This window comes from Calonectris borealis, chromosome 3 (genome assembly GCF_964195595.1).
Source record: "Calonectris borealis chromosome 3, bCalBor7.hap1.2, whole genome shotgun sequence".
NCBI classification, from domain to species: Eukaryota; Metazoa; Chordata; class Aves; order Procellariiformes; family Procellariidae; genus Calonectris; species Calonectris borealis.
The window spans coordinates 82,739,710-82,761,794 of NC_134314.1; the positions used below are offsets into that span (position 1 = coordinate 82,739,710).

The 22,085-nt window shown below is 38.9% G+C and overlaps 1 protein-coding gene across 2 annotated transcripts; it reads right to left on the reverse strand.

Moving 5' to 3' along the window:
• Positions 1 to 62: 62 nt before the first annotated feature.
• Positions 63 to 21,009, reverse strand: RAB4A (RAB4A, member RAS oncogene family). 2 transcript variants are annotated; one of them, XM_075146413.1, is made up of 8 exons: positions 20,787 to 21,009; positions 12,456 to 12,536; positions 11,096 to 11,210; positions 9,506 to 9,568; positions 8,135 to 8,289; positions 7,109 to 7,204; positions 4,889 to 5,049; positions 63 to 3,532 (listed from the first exon to the last, which is right to left on the reverse strand). In XM_075146413.1, exons 1-7 carry the CDS (start codon positions 20,815 to 20,817, stop codon positions 4,934 to 4,936), a joined length of 657 nt encoding a protein of 218 aa, XP_075002514.1. In that variant the 5' UTR covers positions 20,818 to 21,009; the 3' UTR covers positions 63 to 3,532; positions 4,889 to 4,933. The 2 variants fall into 2 exon arrangements, with proteins under 2 accessions (XP_075002514.1, XP_075002515.1); XM_075146414.1 differs by lacking the exon at positions 11,096 to 11,210 and having other exon boundaries at positions 20,787 to 20,959.
• Positions 21,010 to 22,085: the final 1,076 nt, after the last annotated feature.

A 22,085-nucleotide genomic window follows, 5' to 3' on the forward strand; every position in this document is an offset into this window, starting at 1 on the left:
TATGGACTTCACGTAACAGGCAAAACTTGTACAAGTAAATAGAATTTGCTGTGAGACACCTAGAAAATCAAGAAAGATTCTTTATTTGGTGCTAGATACAAGCATTAAATGAAATAGTGTAGCCAACAGACTCATTAAAAGGCAAGACATTGGCTTTAGTGAGACATTTAAATCTTTTAAAGGTCTGATCAGCTAAAGCTCCACATCCAATAAATCCTAGTATATAGGTACTCAGTATTATTTCATGTAAAACTCCAAGCCGGTTTGCTTTGGTAAAGAAAGAATTTTACACTGAAAACATACATAATTTAACCTATTTATCACTTACTGTTTAGGTGAGCTACATTTGGTTTGCTGTGTGAACTATAATGCTAAAGCTTAAAAGCTACTCTAGGGCTGTTATTGACATGATGTTTATTTTCAGAAATAAAAAACCCTCAGAGGAGAAATAGTAAACAATATAGCTTGCACTGGTGAGAGCTACTGCTTCTAACAGTATTTCCCCCTCAGGAGTTGCCATTTTAGAAAGTTTCCTTTTAAAATGCAAGATGCAGCATAAAAGGTTGTGATACTATAAAACATGCACATTAACCTGGTTAATATGTATACAGTAAGAGTATACATTAAAAAAAATGGTAAAAATATGTCAAAACTCATTATAATGACACTATTCTTTCCTTCCAGGTAGGAAGGGGACAGCTTAAGACAGGTGGTTACAGAAAGAATAAAACTCTGCTTACTGCTTCTTAATCACAGACACTTGACCAAATGATCGTAAGAACCAAGTATACAAAAGAGGCCAGTCTTGTGTGTAAAGGGAAAAGGATGGGCAGAAGTGTAAGAAAGTCCCTGCCAAACCCCTAAAATTTCTATTTAAAAGCAACAGAATTGGTAACAGTCCCCTGCTCCTTTCAACTGCTACTGTAATAATGGAAAGTAGTTTTGATCAACAGCCAATGCCACTTCAACCACTGTAACAGTGACAGGAGAGAGACCTTTAGCTTTACTTGTGCTGTGTCCCAGCTGATAAATAAGTGCTCAGCTTTCACTTTTGTCAGTGTACTGAGAAACCTGATTAGATTGTAGTAAGGGAGGGAACAGACTCCCCCAAATCTCATCTTTTCCCAGCATTCCATAACTGGTTTGGGGTTTCGGAACCAACACCCTCCCCTCCCAACTCTGGCAGAAACAGGTACTAATACACCATTTGGACTGGCAGAGGAGACAACTACATTCAACATCTACCTCCCAGGACTTGCTTTTGGTAATTACTTCCAGTTCTGAGCAGTGGAAGCCAAAATAAGTTGAGTGAGGATTAGGAGAGGTAAGTTTCTTTGGCGTTCTTTGATGTTCTGGTAAATGCACAGTTAAGCTGCTTCAAAAATACACTCTTACTGGGAAGAGAATATTCCTTGGGATTAATGTTATCAATTATGTAACAAATCCAATCCTAAATATAACAAGATACATAAGAGAGAGAGAGAATGTGAAGGTCTTTGGACCCACCAGCCTTTTTAAAACTAAACCTAGGCTTTTCAAGTACAAAGCAAACTTAATTCCTTTTAATTCAGAGGTGACCTAAGGTGTCTAATTTTCAGATAAGCATCCGTTTGAACCAAAAATGTCAGGAGGAAGGGAATAGTTTTAAACACAATTCCAATTCCATGAAAGCTGGTACACCTCTGAGTAGCATTCTTGCTCTGCTCTTGTGCTTTAACTGCCCTCTAAATTACAGCATTGTTTCAGTTTTCTGGTTTAGTCTTTAACCATGCATTTGACAAGTGACCCTTAAATAGAAAAGATTCATATATAGAAAATAATAAAGCATGTATGACCTTGGAATTTCAATACTGGCTTCTGATCAAACTAATTATTTTGTGTTAATTTGTACTTCCAAGCAGACATCCCATTTCTAGTTACACAAGTAACTAAATAAAAATGTCACTAGCGATCCATCAGTGCAAGTGAAATTGTCCCCCTCAATTGGTTGAATTCAGCTATCTCCAGAAATACTAGCTTAGTTCTGCAGCTCCTTATCTGGCAAAACAGAAGCCACAGGTCTCTTACCTGATCAGTTGTCATGGCACTGTAAAAATGATATGCAATACTTGTGGTTCGGTCCTCCCTCTTGGACCCTCTGCAAGTCTCTTCCTCTTCTGTCTCCAGTTGAGGAATGAGGACAGGATTCCTAATCTCTTGCCTCATGCCTCTTCCCCACAATAAAAAGAGGGCAGGAAAGAAAGTCTGAATTGCGTGTTTTAGCACAGGGGGAAAAAAAAAAAATAAAATCAGTACCAAGGCTGAAATTCCCCTTGATGAGTTTCATAGGAAGACAGAACTACATTAGTACGGTTGGTTTTTTTTCCTTCCACCACACAAGTCTCCTGGGGGCAATGTGGACAGCATTACATACAGTGCACTCACATGAAGTTCGAAGGTAGAGCTTCCAGCAAGACAGACTGTTAAGTTCCCAATTTTAAAGTCTAATTTTAAGATTCAAGTTCTTAATTGTACTTTATGAATGTTTAAGAAAAAGAAAATAGTATTTTAAATTTCATACATTCAGGATACTTTAGAAGAACCCATTTGGGTTCAGTTTGTACCTCACCAGGTATGCTTTGACAGAGATCATATTTCCACAGCTGATTGCTTTGTTTGTGATGAGCAGTTAGGAGAGCTCCTACGGTGATAATTCTCCATAAACCCATGCCCCTGCCCTAGAATTACAACACACACAGAGTATGCATAGTTCTGTTCACATATACATTCCACCTTCATGATGCCAGTGCTATACAAAACATCAGGATCAAGAAAAAAAAAATCCAAGTCAGTCAACAGCCATTTGAGAGACTTAAAAGTATTTTTTCTAAACTTTTAAAGTTTGATAAAAGAGCTTCAGAAGTTATTTAAGAACTGTGATAAAATAGGATATGTGAACATCAATAAAAATTACTTTTCCAACTTGACATACTAGTAAACATAAGTATGGGTCCTAACCCTATGTTGAGAATCATGTCAACAGCTTGTTAGAATGTGGCAAACTATGTAGGAAAAAACAAAACAACCCCTCACTGACAGTGCCAGTGGTTTTATAATTCAGGTCATAAATACCAACTATTGTGCAACAAACATGACAAAGCCTAACTCAGTTAAATTTGTTTATATGATAAAAAAATAAAATATTAAACTGCTTATAGTGCAACATTCTATCAGCATACGTAAGTATACCATGCTTTGTAAATTTACTGTTACATTATTTACAGTATAGAGCAATGCTTTAAACAAGAGGTGAAAAAACAAAAATAGGTAATCGAAAACGTTTACATACAGGTATAAATCTTAATATTGTCCACCGAATTATCAAGTTCGCTTTGCAGACTTTTGTGGCACGTGAACATTCCTGCCCACCACCACATGGTACACCTTTCTGTCTGCAGTGGTCTGCTCTGTTTGTAGATCATAGAAAGATGTTTTTAAAAACTGCATAGCCTTCAAGCTTTTCTGTTTCTTCAAACACCATTTGCAAGGACAGCTGTAAAATACACAAGAACTCCATCAATTATCTACATCCGATCAATCTGAAAACTCAACTCCTGAAATAAGATCAATAACTATTCACTCCTGTAGAGGTGTACCGAAGCTGGACTAAATTAATGCCCTTTTCCAGCAGTCTCTTAGTTGAAGGATGATATTTTACAGAAGGCAAATAAGGGAGAAAAGCAGTTCAAGGATTCCTATCCATTATTTAAAATTCTGAGCTCTAATTGGGAGCTAAGCTCCTGGAATACAGAACAAAATATGAGAATGCAGAATTACACGCTGCCTTATTTAATGTTCTGTTCTGCTGGTGTGCACTGCTCAAACGGATGAAAAATGAATACAGTAAAAATGATGCAGTAACTATGCCTGCAGTACTTGTTTAATTTGATATCGCTGTCCTTGTATTAGAGAAATAAGGATTAATCATATCAGAATAAATAACTACACAGCAATTCCTTAATTACCCTCATTGAGTGAGGGAGAAAGGACTGTCCTAACAGCCACTTACTTACTGCAAGGAGTCAAGTAAAAGCCATGAATATTGAGAGGTGTCTTAAGGACAACTGTTTATAAGAAAGACTAACCACCAAGCTGTTCTTGGGAGTAGGTTATGTGACTTTTAGGTCTCTCCACCTACTACTGCTAAAGGGAAAAATCTGTTCCTCACTTCCTCTGAAGAGTGTCTTTGGAAGACTTTTAAAAGACTGCACACCTGTTCCATAGGCTGCAACAGCCTTAGAAGAGCTATTTTAGATGACAACACTGCTTAAGCAGCAAATACGACTATTCTCTTGTTGACATTTCTGCTCATAGCAGACAGGAATCAGAACCATTTTGGGCTGGTTTTAGGTGGGGAAAAAAAAAGTGGAAGTTTGAAATCCAGTATTATCTTTAACTTTCAAGTCTCGGTCTTCAAATTTCATATTTTCAGAAAAGACTATATAATAGCTTTGGACAGGGTACTGCACCATACACTTTGTGAATTTTCACTTCTAGTAATATTTGTCCACGATACAACAGAAATGATTCACTTTCTCTACGGTGCATTAGGTAACTATTAGGGCAATAATGCATTTCAGGAATACAGAATTTTTCAATGTTTTCCACAGCATTACTCAGAGAAAGCAAAGATCTAGAAATACTTCAGTAAGAGCACTAGTCTTGCTTTAGTTGGCAGATGGTAGAAGAAAAATCAAAGTATAAAAAAAAAAAATTCATTCTACTGTGCATTATTTCACTATATTCTATGTTACTTTACAGGCTAACTGTGAAAAAGCCAAGCACTCGATACAGCACATTTATGAAATATGGTAATTTACCCAACACCCTGAGATTTTTGTAACCTTACCTTCTGTATCTAAAGTGAGTATTTGGGATTTTGTGTTTTGTTTCTTTAACACCCACATTCTTGAGCACTTTGTGCTTGTGCTCTACGTGGTGATCTCAGTTGTCTCAGGGCAGCATCTCCGTACTGAATACCTGAGCCCATTCTTTCTGGATCCAATTCTCCTGATGAGAAACAAATTGGTCACAAGAAGATGGATCACTTGCAAGTAATACATTCCAATTTAAGTGGCAACATTAGATAAAAAAGCATAATGATATTCCACTCTAGTTAAGGAGAGATCTATTGCAATTCTGTTTACTTTTAGGCAATTTCAAACCTCTATCATTTTTTCCTGTAATTTCAACCACGTGCCCTTAATCACAATGACAAAGCAGTTTGTCTCCGAGTTAGGCTGGTACAAGAAATGCATTCGCACTAACTACTTCTAACAAAGGAAGCGTCCAAAATGTTTTCTGCGAACACTGTTAAAAACCACCTGCTTTCAGAGACTAATATGCAAAGAAAGAAGTACTGTAGATACCAAGCCAAACAAAAATGGATCAATCTGACAGTAGGATTCCATAAAGCACTGCCCCCAGAGGAAATGATCTCAACCTTCCCTGCTTCTGGCATCCATTTCTGACTACTCCATACCCTGTGCCTTCAGAAATGTTCTTACGGCTGTATGGTGGACTGGCCAAGATTAGAAACAGTTAGGTTTGGTGGGTTTTTTTGTTTTTTGTTTGTTTGTTTTTGGGGTTTTTTGGTTTTTTTTGTTTTTTAAAAAAAAGAAAAAGAAAAAAAAGAATCCCTCTGAATAATTCAGATCACTTATTCAGGTTCATTGCACACATGTGCGGCCCCTGTAAATTAGCAGATGACAGCATATTGAGGGGACCAGTTGGTAGCTCAAGGGTAGGGCTGCCATTCAGAAAAGGCCTTGGCTGAGCTAGAGGAACAGGCCAGCAGGTACCTCATGAAATTCAACAGCTACACATGCAGAGCTCTTCACCTGTGATGGAACAAGCCCAAGCACGTGTACAGGTACAGGCTGGGGACTGACTAGGTAGATAGCAGCAGTTGGTTAGCACTGGGACACATTGCCCAGAGGGGCTATGGAACCTCCGTTCCTGGAGCATCTCAAAATGTGCCTCGACAAGCCCCGGGCAACTTGCTCTCACTTTGAACCGGAACATGCTTTAAACAGGAGGCTGGACTAGAGACCTCCACAGGTTCTTCCCAGTCTCAACTCTTCCATGATTCAATGCATGTGTACTGGCACAAAGAAAACAGGAGCAGCTCACAGAAAACAGGACTTACTTCTGTTGTGGTAACGCCTCTTTAAATCAGTCATGGAACTACAGTATCATGAGAAACTAGGTGACTTTGCTTTTTGGTTTTGTGGGGTTTTTTGTCTGTTTGTTTAAAATGAAAGCTGCTGTTTGGCATTGATTTGATGCAGTAATCAGGAAATTCCTATGAAAATACCATATTCTTTTCATCTAAAAATTTGTGTTTGGCATTCAAAACATGTAATTAGAGTCTGAAACAGACTTTTCAATATGGCCAATACTTAAAACTTTGAAGATATCAAACAACTAGAAGATAAGAGAGGAAAACTGGAATGCAAATTAGCTGTAATGACACCTAACACTTAGGAGCCTGTCTCTGACAGAAACCTGCCCACTTGTGCTGAGAAGCTTCTGGTATATTTCTAGATCTGCAAAAGTAAGAATGGTTTCAATTGAGAGGCAGGAAGGTCACTTCAGAGAAACATGGTTGCTAGGAAACATCCCTGAAATTTTCAGTATTATTGTTCAAATTCTCTTGACTGTATTTCCTGCTACATATGAGAAGCAGAATTAAAAGTTATGTCTGCCCTGATACTAGGTTTTTATTCTGCATTGCTAAAACTGTCTAATGTCATGCTTGATATTCGTAGGGACATAGCAACCGACAGAATGTACAGCCTACACTCAGAGCTGAACGTTAAGGTAAACGCTGTGTAAAAACATCCATAATTCACACCACCCCCCCTTTTAGATATACAGATCTGACTTAGACATCCATTCCTATTAAAACTATGGGAAGCAGGTACAAACCAAATCGGTTGTTTTACCACAACGAAATTCTGGTTCTTTGGGTTAATTGTATTAGAGAACTTTGAATGGCGATATTTCCACAGGTACTTTTAGCTTTCAGGGAAAAAAAAAATTCAAAAGAATATAAATCTCAATTTACCTGATTCAATTTTATTGAGTATTTTTCTTGCACACTGTACAAAGGCCTCTTCAACATTTTCTCCTGTTAGTGCACTTGTTTCCAAGAACATCAGCTCTGCATTTGACACCAAAAAAAAAAAATCTCATAACAAGTCTGGAATATCTGATACAGTAATTCAAAGCATGAAAGCTAAGAGCGATAAAACTTTTCTTAAGGAGAACTAGTGTCAAATAGTATGGTCTGGAAAAATTAGGTTTTGATGGCAAAACCACCAAAAACTTCCTCTGAAATTAATACATTAACCCTAGAAAGTTGGAATCCAAAGATAGTAACCTGGCCTGTGCATGCAAAATAGTGCACGAAACAAAAGAACTTCATATAGTTTCCCATTCATAGAAAGTTATATGCAAAAGGACAGCCAGCAGCCACAGTTGGTAGAAAAGACTATTTATAATTGATTTATAAAAGCAAAATCAGATTTTACTGATGGCAGTACTGCAGCACAGAAGCTCAGACTGAGACTGGCTTTAGCGGCCACAGAAATGTGTCCTCAGACTGGAAATTCTGAAAACGACAGACCAGGTAATAGTTCTATAGATCCATGCCATGCACTGAACTCAGTTTCCCATGAGTAAAACTCATTGCTTCCAACTGCAGCACACCCCATCCAAACTTGTCTATAATCTATAGAATCTATAAGATGCTGAAAACTAGGAAATCATGCTCTTCAATTTCTCCTCAGCCCTGCGGAGGAGGCAGGGCAATACCTGCAGTTGTATTACATTCCTTAGGGAATACATCTCCACATGGAAGGTATTCTTTAAGTAGCAGCTGCGACTGGAAGAATCACTGGTAACGAGACTTAAATAGTACATGCAGTTCTCTTTGCAAGGACTGTCCTCTCTCTATGCCTCATGTACTGACAGAACTCTCTTTTCTGTAGGTATTTGACAAGGTAGAGTGGGCAAAGTACTCCCTAACTGCACAAAAAATAAATTATTTTAAGCATCTTTGAATGCTACATGAAGATTTTGTACTACTTACCATTTTCTTGTGCAAACCGGGATGCTTCTAAAAAAGTAACTTCACGATCTGCATCAAGATCCTTTTTGTTTCCACACAGTATTATCACAATATTTTGACTTGCTAGCATTCTTGCATCCGTCAACCAATTAGTAAGCGCATTGTAGGTTTCCCGGCTATGTAGAAAATGACATCCTTTATTAGAACACACTCATTTCTAGTGAGCAGATCACTGAACTAAAACTCAGAAGGCAAATCTGTACTTGTGGCAAACCACAAATTGCTGCTACTCAGGCAAGTCATCTACACATCTCAATATGCCAGCCATGAACTTGGGAAGAGTATCAAGCTCCTTCATGAAACTATTTAAAAGCTTAAAGTTTTTAAAAAGCAAAATTAAATCATCCACAATATATAAATAAATGTACACAATTATAAAATACCCTGTTAATGTGAAAAGCTAAAATTTTAAGCACTAATCTAGTTTCAGCCTTTTGTGCATGAAATTTTGGGATAACAGAATGCATTATTGTTTAACATGGAATTCGACTGATACTTAAGTTTCTGGTGGGATTTTAAGAATTTACTACACTTGTGGAGAATTGGGTGCCTGAACTTTCACATTTGTGTCAAGATTAATATCATCTCAGGCAGTTACCCTGCACACACCATTAGTCATTCTAGTGGTGGTCAAAGCCTTCAAGCAGTAAGACTGACAAATGAGTCCAACTGACCTGAAGCACAAAACACAGATTTCAAAGACTGCTCAGAGGAAAACAGTCCACTCACAGGACAAAAAGCAACAGAACTAGCGAATCATCATTAACCAACATGAACCTTATCTGACAAGTATCAGTCAATGGTGGCCAGGAAAAAATGTGGAAATGTGTAATGGTAGTTCTATTGGCTACCTATAACATTAAAATATTAAAAGATGCAGAGATGAACAGAATTTTGGGCTACAGTTAGGAAATGTGTAGGTAGAGCTAGCTTCTCCAGAGGATGACCTGTTATGCCAGCATACTAACAAGCAGTTTCCACAAACAGGGGTGTACCACCTTGTTTAAAAGCGGCTAAAGTCTGCTCTTAGTTTCTGTTGCAAGGCTATCTGAGCCAGCGGTTGCATGTAGTCCATCATAATTAGAACAGCTACTGGTGGGCCAATTCCCATGTATTTCTCTAATCCTTTGAGACTGTTTACATTTATGACATTCACCGAATCTCATGTAAGCAAGTTCCAAAACTTAAATACGCAGTAAAACAGAAGTACTTTTTATACTTTTCTTTTCTTCCTGCCCATTCTCCATTAGAGGATTAAGTACTTTGGGGGGAATCATTATGCGTTAATTGTATCTGCTAGTCTATAAGCAAAAGAGTTGCTAGCTTTCTTACCTGGTTATATCATAGACAAGCAAAGCACCTGCAGCTCCTCTATAGTAACTCCTTGTTACAGACCTGAAACAGAATTACAGATGTACATTTCTGTAGTTCCTTATTTCAAATATGGGTTAATATAATGCAATCTGTATTATGAAAGAGAATTCTCATTTACATATTTAAAATAAAATGTGTTTTTTAGACAACATTATCAGCTGTGCAGCAGCAGACTATTTACAACTAGATTTTTGATGAAGCAATTTCACTAAATATAGCTGTACAGGGATTCTCAAAGTCCATTATGACCTGTGTGCTGCTGAAGCTACACATATCATCATGCTATATGGCCTGATACAGAACTGGGAGCTGAGGGTGGTATCTGACATGAAAACAGCATAATTAACTTATGTTTAAACTCTCAGCAGTGAGGAGAGAATGAGCGAAGTAGCTGTAATTGAACAATTTAAGACTCCTTAAGTTGAAGAGAAGGAGGCAAGGAAATCAAAGCAAAACATCCTTCAAAAGGTAGAGGAAGAAGAAAAAAACCTTCTAAGTACGCAGAGGTGTGATCAGCCTTAAAGAGAAATTAATTAGATTATAAAAAGCAACAGGAAAAAAGGGACCTGCAAGTCTGTGAACACTTTGAACTTGAAAGAGCAGAATTCGCAAAAGCCTCTGAAAGTACAGAGCCTCCAAGCTCCTCAGAATCCCAGGATATCTGGCCAACACACTGAAGAGATGTCACTAATGGAGACTACATAGCACTTTACCCAGCCACAGATGTATCCAAAGACCTTGTCTAATAGAGGGCATTTACCTGGAGTGCTGCCAATTACTTAGACTTCTACCATCATACTCAGCTTTGTTAACCACTGCCCCCTCCCAAAACCAAAGAAACTTCCCACACACATCTCACCCCCCAAAAATATAAAAAACTGATGTCCTATTTGATGGTGAATGTACTCAGGAATACATTAGATCTTTACTGAGTTTGATCTATGCCTCAGATGTATGACACAGTTAAAATACAGCTTTAAATGTACATTGGTGGTTCTAAGCTGACAAATACATTTTCTTTAAGAAACTTAAGAGATCTCAGTCTTTCTAGAAGTGTATTTAGCCAAGTGAAGTTGACAACTGATTTTTTTTTCCCCTCTAATAAAATAGTATTAGACTATGAAATTGTTCTCATGCAGATTTTGAAAGCTTACAACTTCCTGGCATTTACTTACTCCAACCAATAGAAGATCTTCTAAACACAGAGTTATGCACACACAGTTAGTTAAAAAACTATTCTGAGTTTGGCTGATGAACAAACTTTTAGCGACATATTCTACTCGTACACCTTAACTATCACAGAAAATACCAATGAAAGTAAGGGCAGACCCTCAGATTGATTCTGCAAGGCAGCATTGCTTTACTGAAACCAATGGATCTATGTCGCTATGTCCAGGTTGGAAGATCTGGCCTAGTTAATAACATGAAAGCAGACAAATAATTCCACTGACCAAGAAATTGCCTATTTATAAGCAGGGATAAATAATACCCAACACCCACAGCAACAATTTAATAACAAACACTTGATAAAATGATTGAAAAGGGTACCTGAATCTCTCTTGTCCTGCTGTATCCCATATCTGCAATTTTACATATTTACCACCAACATTTATGATCTTTGAACCAAATTCCACTCCTATAGTATGATTCGAGTCATCTTTGACTACAAAAAAAAAAAACAAACCAGACTTATTTGGAGAATATTTAGAGTGAATAATTGGTTTTTACCTAATCCAATTTAGGTATAATCAAAACTCCTCAGTGTTCAAATTACAAACTACTTCCTGAACCATCAAATTCAGTGCCACTCATAAGCCTACTGCCACCATGCAGAAATAGACATTCTTAGACTTTTTGAACGGCTTATTCAATTCAAAATTACTACTAGAAAGGCCTGCCTTAATAAAATCATTCCCAGTTTGCCTTAATAAAATCATTCCCAGTTCGCCTTAATAAATGGCAAGGTAACTTTTGTCCACTTTTTTCCCCCAACTGCGTTTTCTAATACTTTGATGCAATTTAAAATTAAAATTCATGGAAAAACAGAACACAAAAAGACACAGTCTTGCCCATGAATAAGCAAGAGCTACTTCTTTGAAGTACGAAGTTAAGATACTTGCTCTATGTACACTGTTGATACCACAGATTCTCAGAAATATACAACAGCCCATACTAGAAGCAAGGTCACGGTTCAAGTTCAATCATAGAATCATGCCATTTTCCTTAGTGATTACACATTATTATCCTAGAGCTATTCCTCAAGAGATAAGGTGAATTACCATTCAGTTGAGAAAGATAAGTCACCTTAGATTTACAAAGGTTTCTAAATGCATATTAATTTTGTTTAATCATGATGCTAAAGGCACTACCCAACAGGAAACTTTATGGCACCTATTCATCTCTAAATAACATTTACAATGGAGACTCTACCAGTATTTATCACAGAACACAGTCCTTATCAAACAACACGGAGTGTCTATTTATTTAGAAAGAGACTAGATGTTGGGAGATTTGAGTTCTGTCCAACAGGCTTTCTAAATCTACTCAAACAATTCAACTTTTCTTCCATCTGCTCAGTATTTTTTCTGAAAGATCCATGTCTCAAGCTATAGGGAAGCTTATAGCTGCAAGATATAATTCTCACAAAAAGTAAGTCTGTATTTTCATCAACATCCTGTTATATAGTAATAGAGAATACTGCTCAGTATCAGGCTCTTGATTAGAGGCAAACAGTGAGCAATAAAGATTTACAGCATGGTTCTGAACATAATTCTCAGCCAAAATCCTCATCTATACAAATAAGAGAATTACAGGAACTTCCATACAAAGAATAGATACTCATGTAGGCAGAGTCTTCATTTGTGGTACAAAGCAATGGAGAACTCTTACTGTGCTCACATATACTTACATTTCTTTTCAATAAATTGGTGTAGTAAACAGGATTTTCCAGTTCCAGCATTTCCTATGACCAAGAACTTAAAAAGGAAATCTGAAGATTTAAAGACAAAAAAAAAATTGCTAAATTTTAGTGCGCACTCACATTTTTGTCACAAGACCAAGTACACAAGCCAGCTATTCTCTAGTAGCTGTTATTTCAAAGAGAAGGGAACAGGTGACAAAATTAGCAAAATAACAATAAATCAGAAGAATAACACAGCGTATGCAACCATGATGTTACAAAGTAAAAGCTAAGAATGCTATTTGTTTATGGAGATACAAGAATGACAAGAAGAGATGGAAATGGCTGAATTTGAAATCAGTTAAAATAGGCTGATTTAACAGTATATGGTTGGCTTATATTCCAGCAACCTGTTTTAAGGGTATGTAAGCTATTAGCTATAGTCAGTACAAATGCCCTATATAATAATGTCATTTCTTAAAATCGATATGGTTTTGTACTTTTAAAAATTTTTGTTTTTTTATTTTATTCACATTAATTTGAACTTCTCTATATTAACTGCTTAATACTCATACTTCGTTTTAATACCTGTAAAGTTGGAATAACTACAATATTTTTCTACAAAATTTACAGGCAAGAAGTAATTTTTATTCTGGCATGCCTGCTTTCACGTTTCCTCCACATGGTAAATTAAGATACAGGTACTTATGGCACTTTACCTATTTATGAGCCACTTATATCAATGTTCATTAGTAATACACGTATTCAAGATTTATTGTCCATTTGTATTGTTTTTAACAGTTACAGATAATGCTTTAGCACTATCTCCCCAGATCTGCTTTCAGTTTGGCTAACGACTGAAGTAAGCTTCCTTGTCTTACTACTCTCAAACACACACACTGACAAACTATGATTAGAAAGTTTACAATTGCTTCCCCTAATATACAGCCATCAAGGCAACCTTTACAGTTTGTGCAACATTCACTATTTATTTTTCTACCACTAGCAGCTTTTTTTACAGTCATCTTTACAACTTTATTGCACAGTTTCTCTTATAAACATAGCAGGTCTCCAGAAGACATCAAGTAAGCATGCAATGAAAAGGATTAAGTTTGCAGCATCAACAAAAATAAAAACTTAACATTAATTTCATTAACAGTGTTTAGAGGTGTCAAATGGGTTACACAGATATTGGCTCAGGGGATGGCAGAATAAAAAAAATTAGACTACGCTAAGCAAGTCAAAACACTGATACATTACTCTTATCAGAACCTTGTTTGAGTCTTTAGTTTTACAAATTGAATTTTACATGCACACAAATCTATGTGCTCATTCCATTTCATGCAGGAATTGTTATTTGTACATCACAAACACCCCCTAGCAATGCTAAAAGCAACAAGCAAGTTTCTCACATGGTAAGAAAATTCCCACTGTTGAAAAGTCAATAGCAAAACAGAGGGCTATGAATCCTGGGAACGTCTACCATCCTTTGCCTCCACCTGTCTTCCAAATTTTATTCATATTTAAAATGAGGTAGTGTTTTACTAAGGATTTTTGCTTTTTCACATTTTACCTTTGCATGATTTCTCTTGTTTCAAATGTTGTAACAGGCTTGGTATAGATTCTGTATTCTACCCTTCTCAGAAAGAGATTGCTGTTTCTTGCTCACAAATATGACCATTTACACGCTCAAGACATTCTGTTCCAAACTCCTCTCATTCTTCACGCCCCCACCCAGCTGCTCATGTTTTCTGGATGAAAAAAAAAAGCTACAAAAAGGATTTTGCTTCAGGTTGTGAAAATTTTGTGTGTTATCTCCTATGAAGAAGGGCCCTTCATGTGATCTCAAATGCAAAACACACTGAAGCTGAGAATGTTTAATTCTATCAAATCTTCACTGTTAGTATGAAACGTAGATATCATAAATAGTCCCAAAGTGTTAGGTTAAGAAAAAATTCATCTCTGAAAGAAAGCCAAGTTTCTCTTTTTATGGACCAAATATCACTAGTTAGCTGTCTTGTGTACCTTTTTGTATATTTAAACTACTGTGGGTGTGTGTAATCTCATTGGTTTTACCACTTTCAGAGAGCTCCTCAAAAGGCGAGATGTTCTGAGACATGGTCACAATTAAAATAATCTGTTTCTGGTCTCTGCAGTTTTTCCAAAAATAAATCTGAAATCCAGCTAAAACTGGTTCTCCTATGTATCTGGTGAGTGCTGTTTGTCAGATTTTCATGTTAAAAACAACTACAAAATTCAAGTCTACCTTCCTTTTTTCCATGGAAGACTCATATTATTGACAGTAGTATAACAGCTACTGTCAAACTAAACCAGGAAAAGAATAAAACCAAATCTCTATTCCTACGCTAATTTGCTCTGTGATTGTAAGCACTGGTTGCTAAATGTGGTTCACGAAGCCATATTTGTGCAACGCACAAAACCACGCTGAACAGCGAATTTAACATGCTGCTCTGTCCTGTGCAGACAGGTTGTAGGCCAGTGAGAAATTGAAGCAATGGTGTTGCTGTCAGGGACTGATCTGGAATAGCTTCAGAACAGCAGTGTATTCTTCCTGAGGTGTTTTAAGTAGAGGTGCTTTACATTTTGCTCTGAAAGCAAGAGTGATATTTGGGGATTTTGTACTCATAGCTTTAAATTGATAACATATTCTAGCAGCACTATTATAGACTCCCAATTCCTATGAAGATTCTATTGTGCCAAACAACTTTAAAAGGGAATCTTTCCTACAAATAAATCACTTAGATGCCGATTCAATGCCTGCTTACTTAGTAGACAAAAAATAAATTTCCCTCTGGCAAAATAGCAAACAGGTTTTCTAAGGTGAAACCTGAAACTGCAGTTACAATTCACTTGTTTACAGCATGAAAGTACGAGAAATGTATTTTATTCTACCATAGAATGGAAATATCAAAATCTTATAATAAAAAAATCAAAACCTTTCTGCACCAAAGGAGGCAGCAATGTTTCCAAACATATGTAGACTCAGAATAAATGACACTTTGAAGTTACATTCACAAATGTAACTGTGCTTCTATCAGTTTAAACTCCAATTTTATGTAAATTGTTCAAAATAGCAAAAGGCTTTTAGACTTATGACAGTTTATCCACAAGCACTGGATATCACGTTTCAGGAAATATGGAATACTTTGCACATTTAATCAACTGCAAGGAAGGACAAGAAACGGGATTTGCCAATACCAAAAGTAACAAAAATCCATATTTAACAAGTTTTTAAGTTCACAGCCTAGCATATTAATGAGTAAGGTAATATCAGGTAAGAACAGGGAGAACATTTTTCATTTTGTTATTCTGGAACTTCTTTCTTATAATGTCACTCTGTATGATAACAGGAACCACATCAATTACATTTTTATAACTTTTTTTATTGCTTGATTTAGGACATGAAATATCTTCTTTTTGAACTGTACAGATGTATCTAAAAATTTAGCACAGTTCAGAAACACAGAAACTGAATGAGATTGGACAGACAGCTTCTTTTAGCCCAACTGTAACATTACAGTTTACTCACACTTGGGAAAAACTTTTATATATACATTCTTTGCAATTTCACCAAACGCAACTCATATTCTAATGTTTGCACTACTGCTTAATCACTCTAGTTTTTCTTTTTGGTGTCCTCTTCCCAGAGGAGTTAAGTCACTTCATTTCATAGCCTTTTTTTTTTTTTTGGGGGGGGGGTGGGGGGGTGGTGATTGACAAAGCAGCTCTGAGCTTCAACATTCCAGTTAGCTGCCAAGGCTGTCACCCTAGAGAAGTTTTTCTTTTGAATTCTATTATTCCTCCTTCATGGAAAAGCTGAAAAGCAACATCATTCAGATGTTACAAATGCTTGCTACCATGCTGGCTACTGAAAAGGTCTAGAAAAGTTGAAGTACTTTGCCTGTAAATAAGATCATCATTATACAAAAGGATTTAGGAAGAAAACTGAACTCTGTGCCAAAAGGAAAAAGGGTTACAAGACATGCACTAGAGAAGGCATAAAGAGATAAAAGATAGCATAGCACGGCTGTTTAAGGAAATAAGGCAATATAAAGAATCAGCTTACTCCCCTCTGTGAGCTACATGCATCACCTGATCCCAAACTGGATAGGAGGGTGCAGGGAACAAAACTTATTTTCTAGCAAAGGAGTAAAACTGTGGCTCCACCCCAAAGATGCACCAGCAGCTAAACTACGTGTTGGGGGGGGAGAGGGGGAAGGGAGGGGGAGCTGAGGGGGAAGGAGAAGGGAGACAATTGTGGGCTTTGACTCAAGTACCAGCAAAAACAGATGGTTGATGTGGAAACCACCCCAGACATCCAACCTCCTCCTTTGACTGAAGTTTACTCCAGCAGAAGGAATAATTGACAGCTTCTGAGCTACTGCAGCTTAGTCTTTAAAATGTAATGAGAATTAAATTGTTTCCTACATGCTTGCTAACACAGAAGGGGAAAGCAAAAAAAGATCAAATTACATCTGCAATCTCAGTTCGGTCTTCTTCCAACTCCTTGATAAAGAGTAGAACTTATACTCACTAATGCTGACCCTCTGGAAACTCTCTCCTTCATGCCATGAAAAAGTCTCTTCTAGTAGTTAGACATCTTCTATTTTGCAGTAGTCTGCATAAGGAAAGAGTGCTCTGAAGCATTCCTACTGGCATATGCTGCCTCTAAATGAGAGAAGAGGAGCTATTCTACCTGCTTACTCCTTTCCCTAGCAATAAGAGTTAACAAGATAAACAGGTAGAACAGATAAACCTGGTTCTATTCTAGTTTGCATAATGAATGCTTGAAAGAGGGAAGATCTGCTTCCTTACAAGCAAAAGATCTATGCTCCCTAAGCAATAAAATCAGATTTGAAATAAACTGAAGGCCTGGGTGATAAATGCAGAGACCATCAGATAAGGGGGGAGAGGGGGGATGCGGAGAAAAGAATTAATCAAATTGTCCAGACCAAAAAGGAGTATTTTTAAATAGACAGAAAGACTATACAGTCTCTGACAATGACAGAGATTGATACACTCACGTGACCAGACTGGCAGTAGTAGATACTGGTGGAGAAAACACAGGGAAGTAGGGACTGAAGAGATTTGACTGGAATCTTACATGTCACATTTACTCAAAGGTAGTACCACCTTTCTTCCACTCTTCTACCATTTAAAATCCAAAGGTTGCTTTGCATTTACCTATTATAAGGGTAAACGATTTTTAAGTCAGTCTATATTTACCGTAACACAAAACCGTGTGTATTTTGCACTGGGAAGCAGGAAAAAGCATTCATGTGTTGTTACATGGTAACTATCTACAGAGAGGCCATTGCATCTCAGAAAACTCGAGTTAAAATAATTTTCCTAGGAAGAAGACATTTGTTTCCAATGTTACAAAATAAACTTTTTAAAGAATGACCCTCCTCTCCCACAAGCAGCAGTAAAATGTTCTTTTTAAACTTAGTCTCAAAATTCATGGAGTTTTCTTCTATTCATGATTATTTTGGTTTTGGCATTTGTGAGAGAAATAAACTGATCACGTAGGAAAGGGATAAACAGATTAGAAAGCTAAGAACAGAAGATATACAACTGATCAAATAGATCTACAGGAGAGAAAATATGGATTGCAAACAAAGAATTTAGTGCCAAGACTATGAGAGGCTACAGACCTTGGCCTGAAAAGAGCTAAGAATCACAGCAGGGGACAGGAATAGTTGATAAGTCTGGGTGAACAGAAAACGTTCAAAGCAGACAGAATTTGAGACAGAGAACTCAGGGAGGAAAAAAAACAGGGAGAGATATGTAAATTAACTGAGGTGCATAATGAAGTATGATAGGCAGAAAGGACAGATCAGAGGAAAGGCTCTTTATTTCTCATAGATTGAGAAAAATACTGAAAAAAATACCTCCCCTTTCAAAGGGAAGAGAAATTGAAACCTCACAGCAAAATTAAAGTAATATAAAAGTCAGACAGCAAAATGGCATTAAAAAAAGAACAAACAAAAAACCCAACTACTTTCCTGAGCCTATCTGTATGGGATGAAAAGCTTGAGGTTACATAATTAGAATGGGTCATAATCCAGGTGATAAGAAAAATACAATTCATGAAATCTACAAGGGCAGTAGCTACAGGGATTCCAGTTCTGAAGCGATGCAATGACCAGTGATGTCAGTCACCAGGGGGAAACTGCCCTAATACTTCTATCATCCTTGAAGATCACTGTAACAGCTGGTCAGAAACAAACCACTCTTTGTTAGAACAGTGAGCACATTAAAACCCAGAGAGTTCATCAAGCACAGAAGATCCATGATTTTATCACATCATACTGTTTACTTTGAACTGTCAATTGGGCTGCTACATATGTGGACAGGACACTGGAAAATTAGATACTGGTTACTGTTATGGTCAGAGATGGTGTAGCCATTGTTAAATTTTATGTTATAACTTAGTTTCTATTCTTCTATCTACTCTAAACCTTGAGTAAACTCTCAAGTATTCTAGCACAGAATTTTTGTAGCTTGTGTACGAATAGAACAAACATTGAAACTCAAAAGAGAAATATACTGAACAAGAATTAAACAAATAAAAGGAACAGACGACAACAACTGCAAACCTTCAGTTTAAGGGCTTTTTTCCTAGGACATCAAAAAAATCAGAAAGTATCAACAGCTACAGTGGGCTTACAATTGCTATTTTGCATCACTGGAACAATGCAAAAAATATTGAAAGATACTTGTTTAAGATACAATCATCTATTTAGCTTGCTTATTATTACAGCATCAAAAGACGAGCACTGCCGAAATTCTCTCCGTCATCTCTGGTTGTCTACCCACTCATTTGCTTAGAGACCACCAATCCCACTATAAGCACAGCCAAAGCGATCCCAGTTCTTGGATCACAAGAGTTTAGAGCATGAAGAATTAGTTCAAACTCACATCTAAATCAACAGAGCACACCTCTCTAGTTTCTACATCTAAAGTTTACATGTTTCAAGAAAGTATGGAAAAATTAAGCAGGGTCTTGATATCCTAACGTTTGCACTTCAAGGGCTGCCCCACACTCTTGCCTCATTGCCCCTTAGTTCCATACATTTGCTGTACACCAAAGCACCGACCAGTGGGACAAAACATCTTAAGCACTGATGACCAGGGTATTGAAAATAAACTGAGTTACATAGCAGAAACAATCAGGTAAGTTAGCCTACTAGTAAGAACTCCTGATGGCTATTGCAGTTAGCACAGTTGTTGTGTCCAGTTTTGCTGTAATTATCCAAACTATTCCTCATTTTCAAAATTCTGCTCTAAAAGCAAGAGGATGTAAGTCCAGCTCTAAAGTCTGAACAGCTACTGAAGGTAAGATGTTGCAATAGACAAAGCTAGAAAATGACAAGTGAAAGGGTTTATCACAGTATTCAATTCTGATCTTACTCTCCAACAACCTATCATATGGACTTTGAAAATGTTTACATGTATGACGGCATTTTTATACTGCAAAATATTACAGAAGTATGTGTTATGGAAAGTGGAGAAAAAGCGAACAGAATTGTTACAAAGAAGAGAAATGAACACAATTCAGTCACTTCCCATCTCCTCCACCTGGCCAGCAATACTGGCTCTGCTTACCTTTTTGACTCCCCACTTCTCTTTGATGCTTCCCTGTAAGGCACTGACACACCCTGTCAGTGCCACCACTCCGACTTACTCCTTCAGATGTTTTTCTACTAGCAGTAGTCATATGTCCATGCCAACATAGGGACGTATGAACATATTCACTGATCTTTTTCCCTCACTCACTCTCACAATCAGTTCTTTTTGATGCTCGCACATCTAAGACAACAGGACTGAAATCCTAACTTGACCCGCAAAAGAACACAATCTCCAACTAAAGAGGCGTGCAGCTTCTCCCAGGGGACACGCACTCCAACTTTCCTTCTGAATTCACTTCACCATAGCGAGTAGTGTCTAAGTTCCCCCGCCTAGATTCCAGTTACATTTCGAGCCAACAACTCCACACCATGAAAGACAATTGTGAACGCTCGCCGTCGTGCCAGCCCGGCCAACAAAGGGAGGGGTAGGGCGCTGCAGCGCACACAGCTCACAAGAACCGGCAAAAACAGACAAGCACGCCAAGCAGGGGGAGAGAAACCGCCGGGGCCCGGAGAGCCGCCACAGCCTGCAACTTCACGGCTCAGCCCCTGCCCCGCCGCCGCCTCCCCGCCTTCCTCGGCAGCCGCTACCACCCCGCTCCTCAGGAGGTGACTGCCCGGGCCCGCTCCCCTGGAGGGGAGGAGGAAGAGGAGGGTCCTCCCGCCCCGCCCCGCCTCCGGCTCCTACCGTAGGTCTCGGACATGGCAGTCTGCGACATTTGGGGAGCGGCGAGCTCCTCCCTCCTCCTCCCCTGCCCGGGGACAGTGCTGACCGGCGGAGGCTCTCGGCCCGGCAGAGCCGAGCGGGCGGGCCGGGAGGGAAGCGGACAAGCCACCGGCGCCCCGGCCCGGCTCAGCCCCGCCAGCAACGGCCGCAGCTGCGCACGCGCTCCCAGGCCGCCTCGCCCTCCGGCAGCGGCGGTGGGGGGGCGGGAGGCCGCGAGCCCCGCCTCCCCGCGCAGGCGCGGCGGGCTCGCGGCCGGCGGCCCCGCCTCCCAAACAAGGCGCACGTGCGGGGCTGTAGAGCCGCGGAGCCGTTGGGGCGGGGCGGGGGGCGCGAGCGCGGCGTGTGTGACAGCCCTCCCCCCCCCCCCCCCCCCCCCCCCGCCAAGGCGGGGACGGGCACCGAAACACTCCCTCATCCAAACATACCCCCGTGCCGCTCCGGCGTCTGCGTTGGAAGTTGAATGGTGTTTATATGATGAAGAAGGTCCCCTCCGCTCTTCCTGGAAAATGGAGGCTGCTGGGGGGAGCGGGGCCTGGCCACTCGCCGGAGGAATAGTCCCTCAGTTCTGGCACATTTTAGTTGTCTCGAATCTGAGCCGATTGCAGTTGACTTTGCTGCTAGTGAGCAGGCAAACATTTTTTCCCTGGTGCAGAACCTCCCTGTGACAGTTCCTCCTGAAAACTGTATCCCACTCTCCAGCTTCATTCCTAAAATGTCTTCCTCAGATTCTTTGAAATCCTGCCCCCCGTCAATTGCCAGCATTTCAGCCAAAGGCTGAGCCTTTTGCTGCAAATCTTTTTGAGGGATGTGGTATATATAAGCTAAGACAGGGATTTGGGTTTTTTTTGCAGAGCTCCTGACTTCACCATCACTTTTCTTACCTCCAAGATAAACCCCAAGGAAAGTCAGATTGTTGAATAAACTTCCTGAGTGCAATAGCCCTTGATTTATATTATTCTTTCTTTGATGTCTTAGTAATCCCCTGTGATCCTGGTTAGTCTGGCAGCAAGGGGCACCAAGGCTCCGCCATAACAGCCTGTCCGTCTTTTTCCCTCCCCAGATAGTACTTCCTGTGTGTCCTCTTTCTTTCTGCCAGCCCTTTTAAAAATTCCTCTTCTGTTATTTCTGGGTTTTAATCTTGTTGCTCACAACTTCTCATACTTTCCACTTCTCCATCATCTCCCAAGCTATAGGAAAAACTGCCTCTGCCTGTCCCAGCCATTTCCTTACCCAGACTGTTGCTGGTCAAAGGTCAGCTTT

Coding starts and splice junctions, on each gene's coding strand:
- RAB4A (XM_075146413.1), bottom strand. CDS start 20,817: ATGTCGCAGACTGCCATGTCCGAGACCTACG. Junction 7,205..8,134: donor CCGGTTTGCACAAGAAAATG/GTAAGTAGTACA, acceptor TGTCAAATGCAG/AGCTGATGTTCTTGGAAACA. Junction 5,050..7,108: donor ACTCAATAAAATTGAATCAG/GTAAATTGAGAT, acceptor GTTTCTCATCAG/GAGAATTGGATCCAGAAAGA.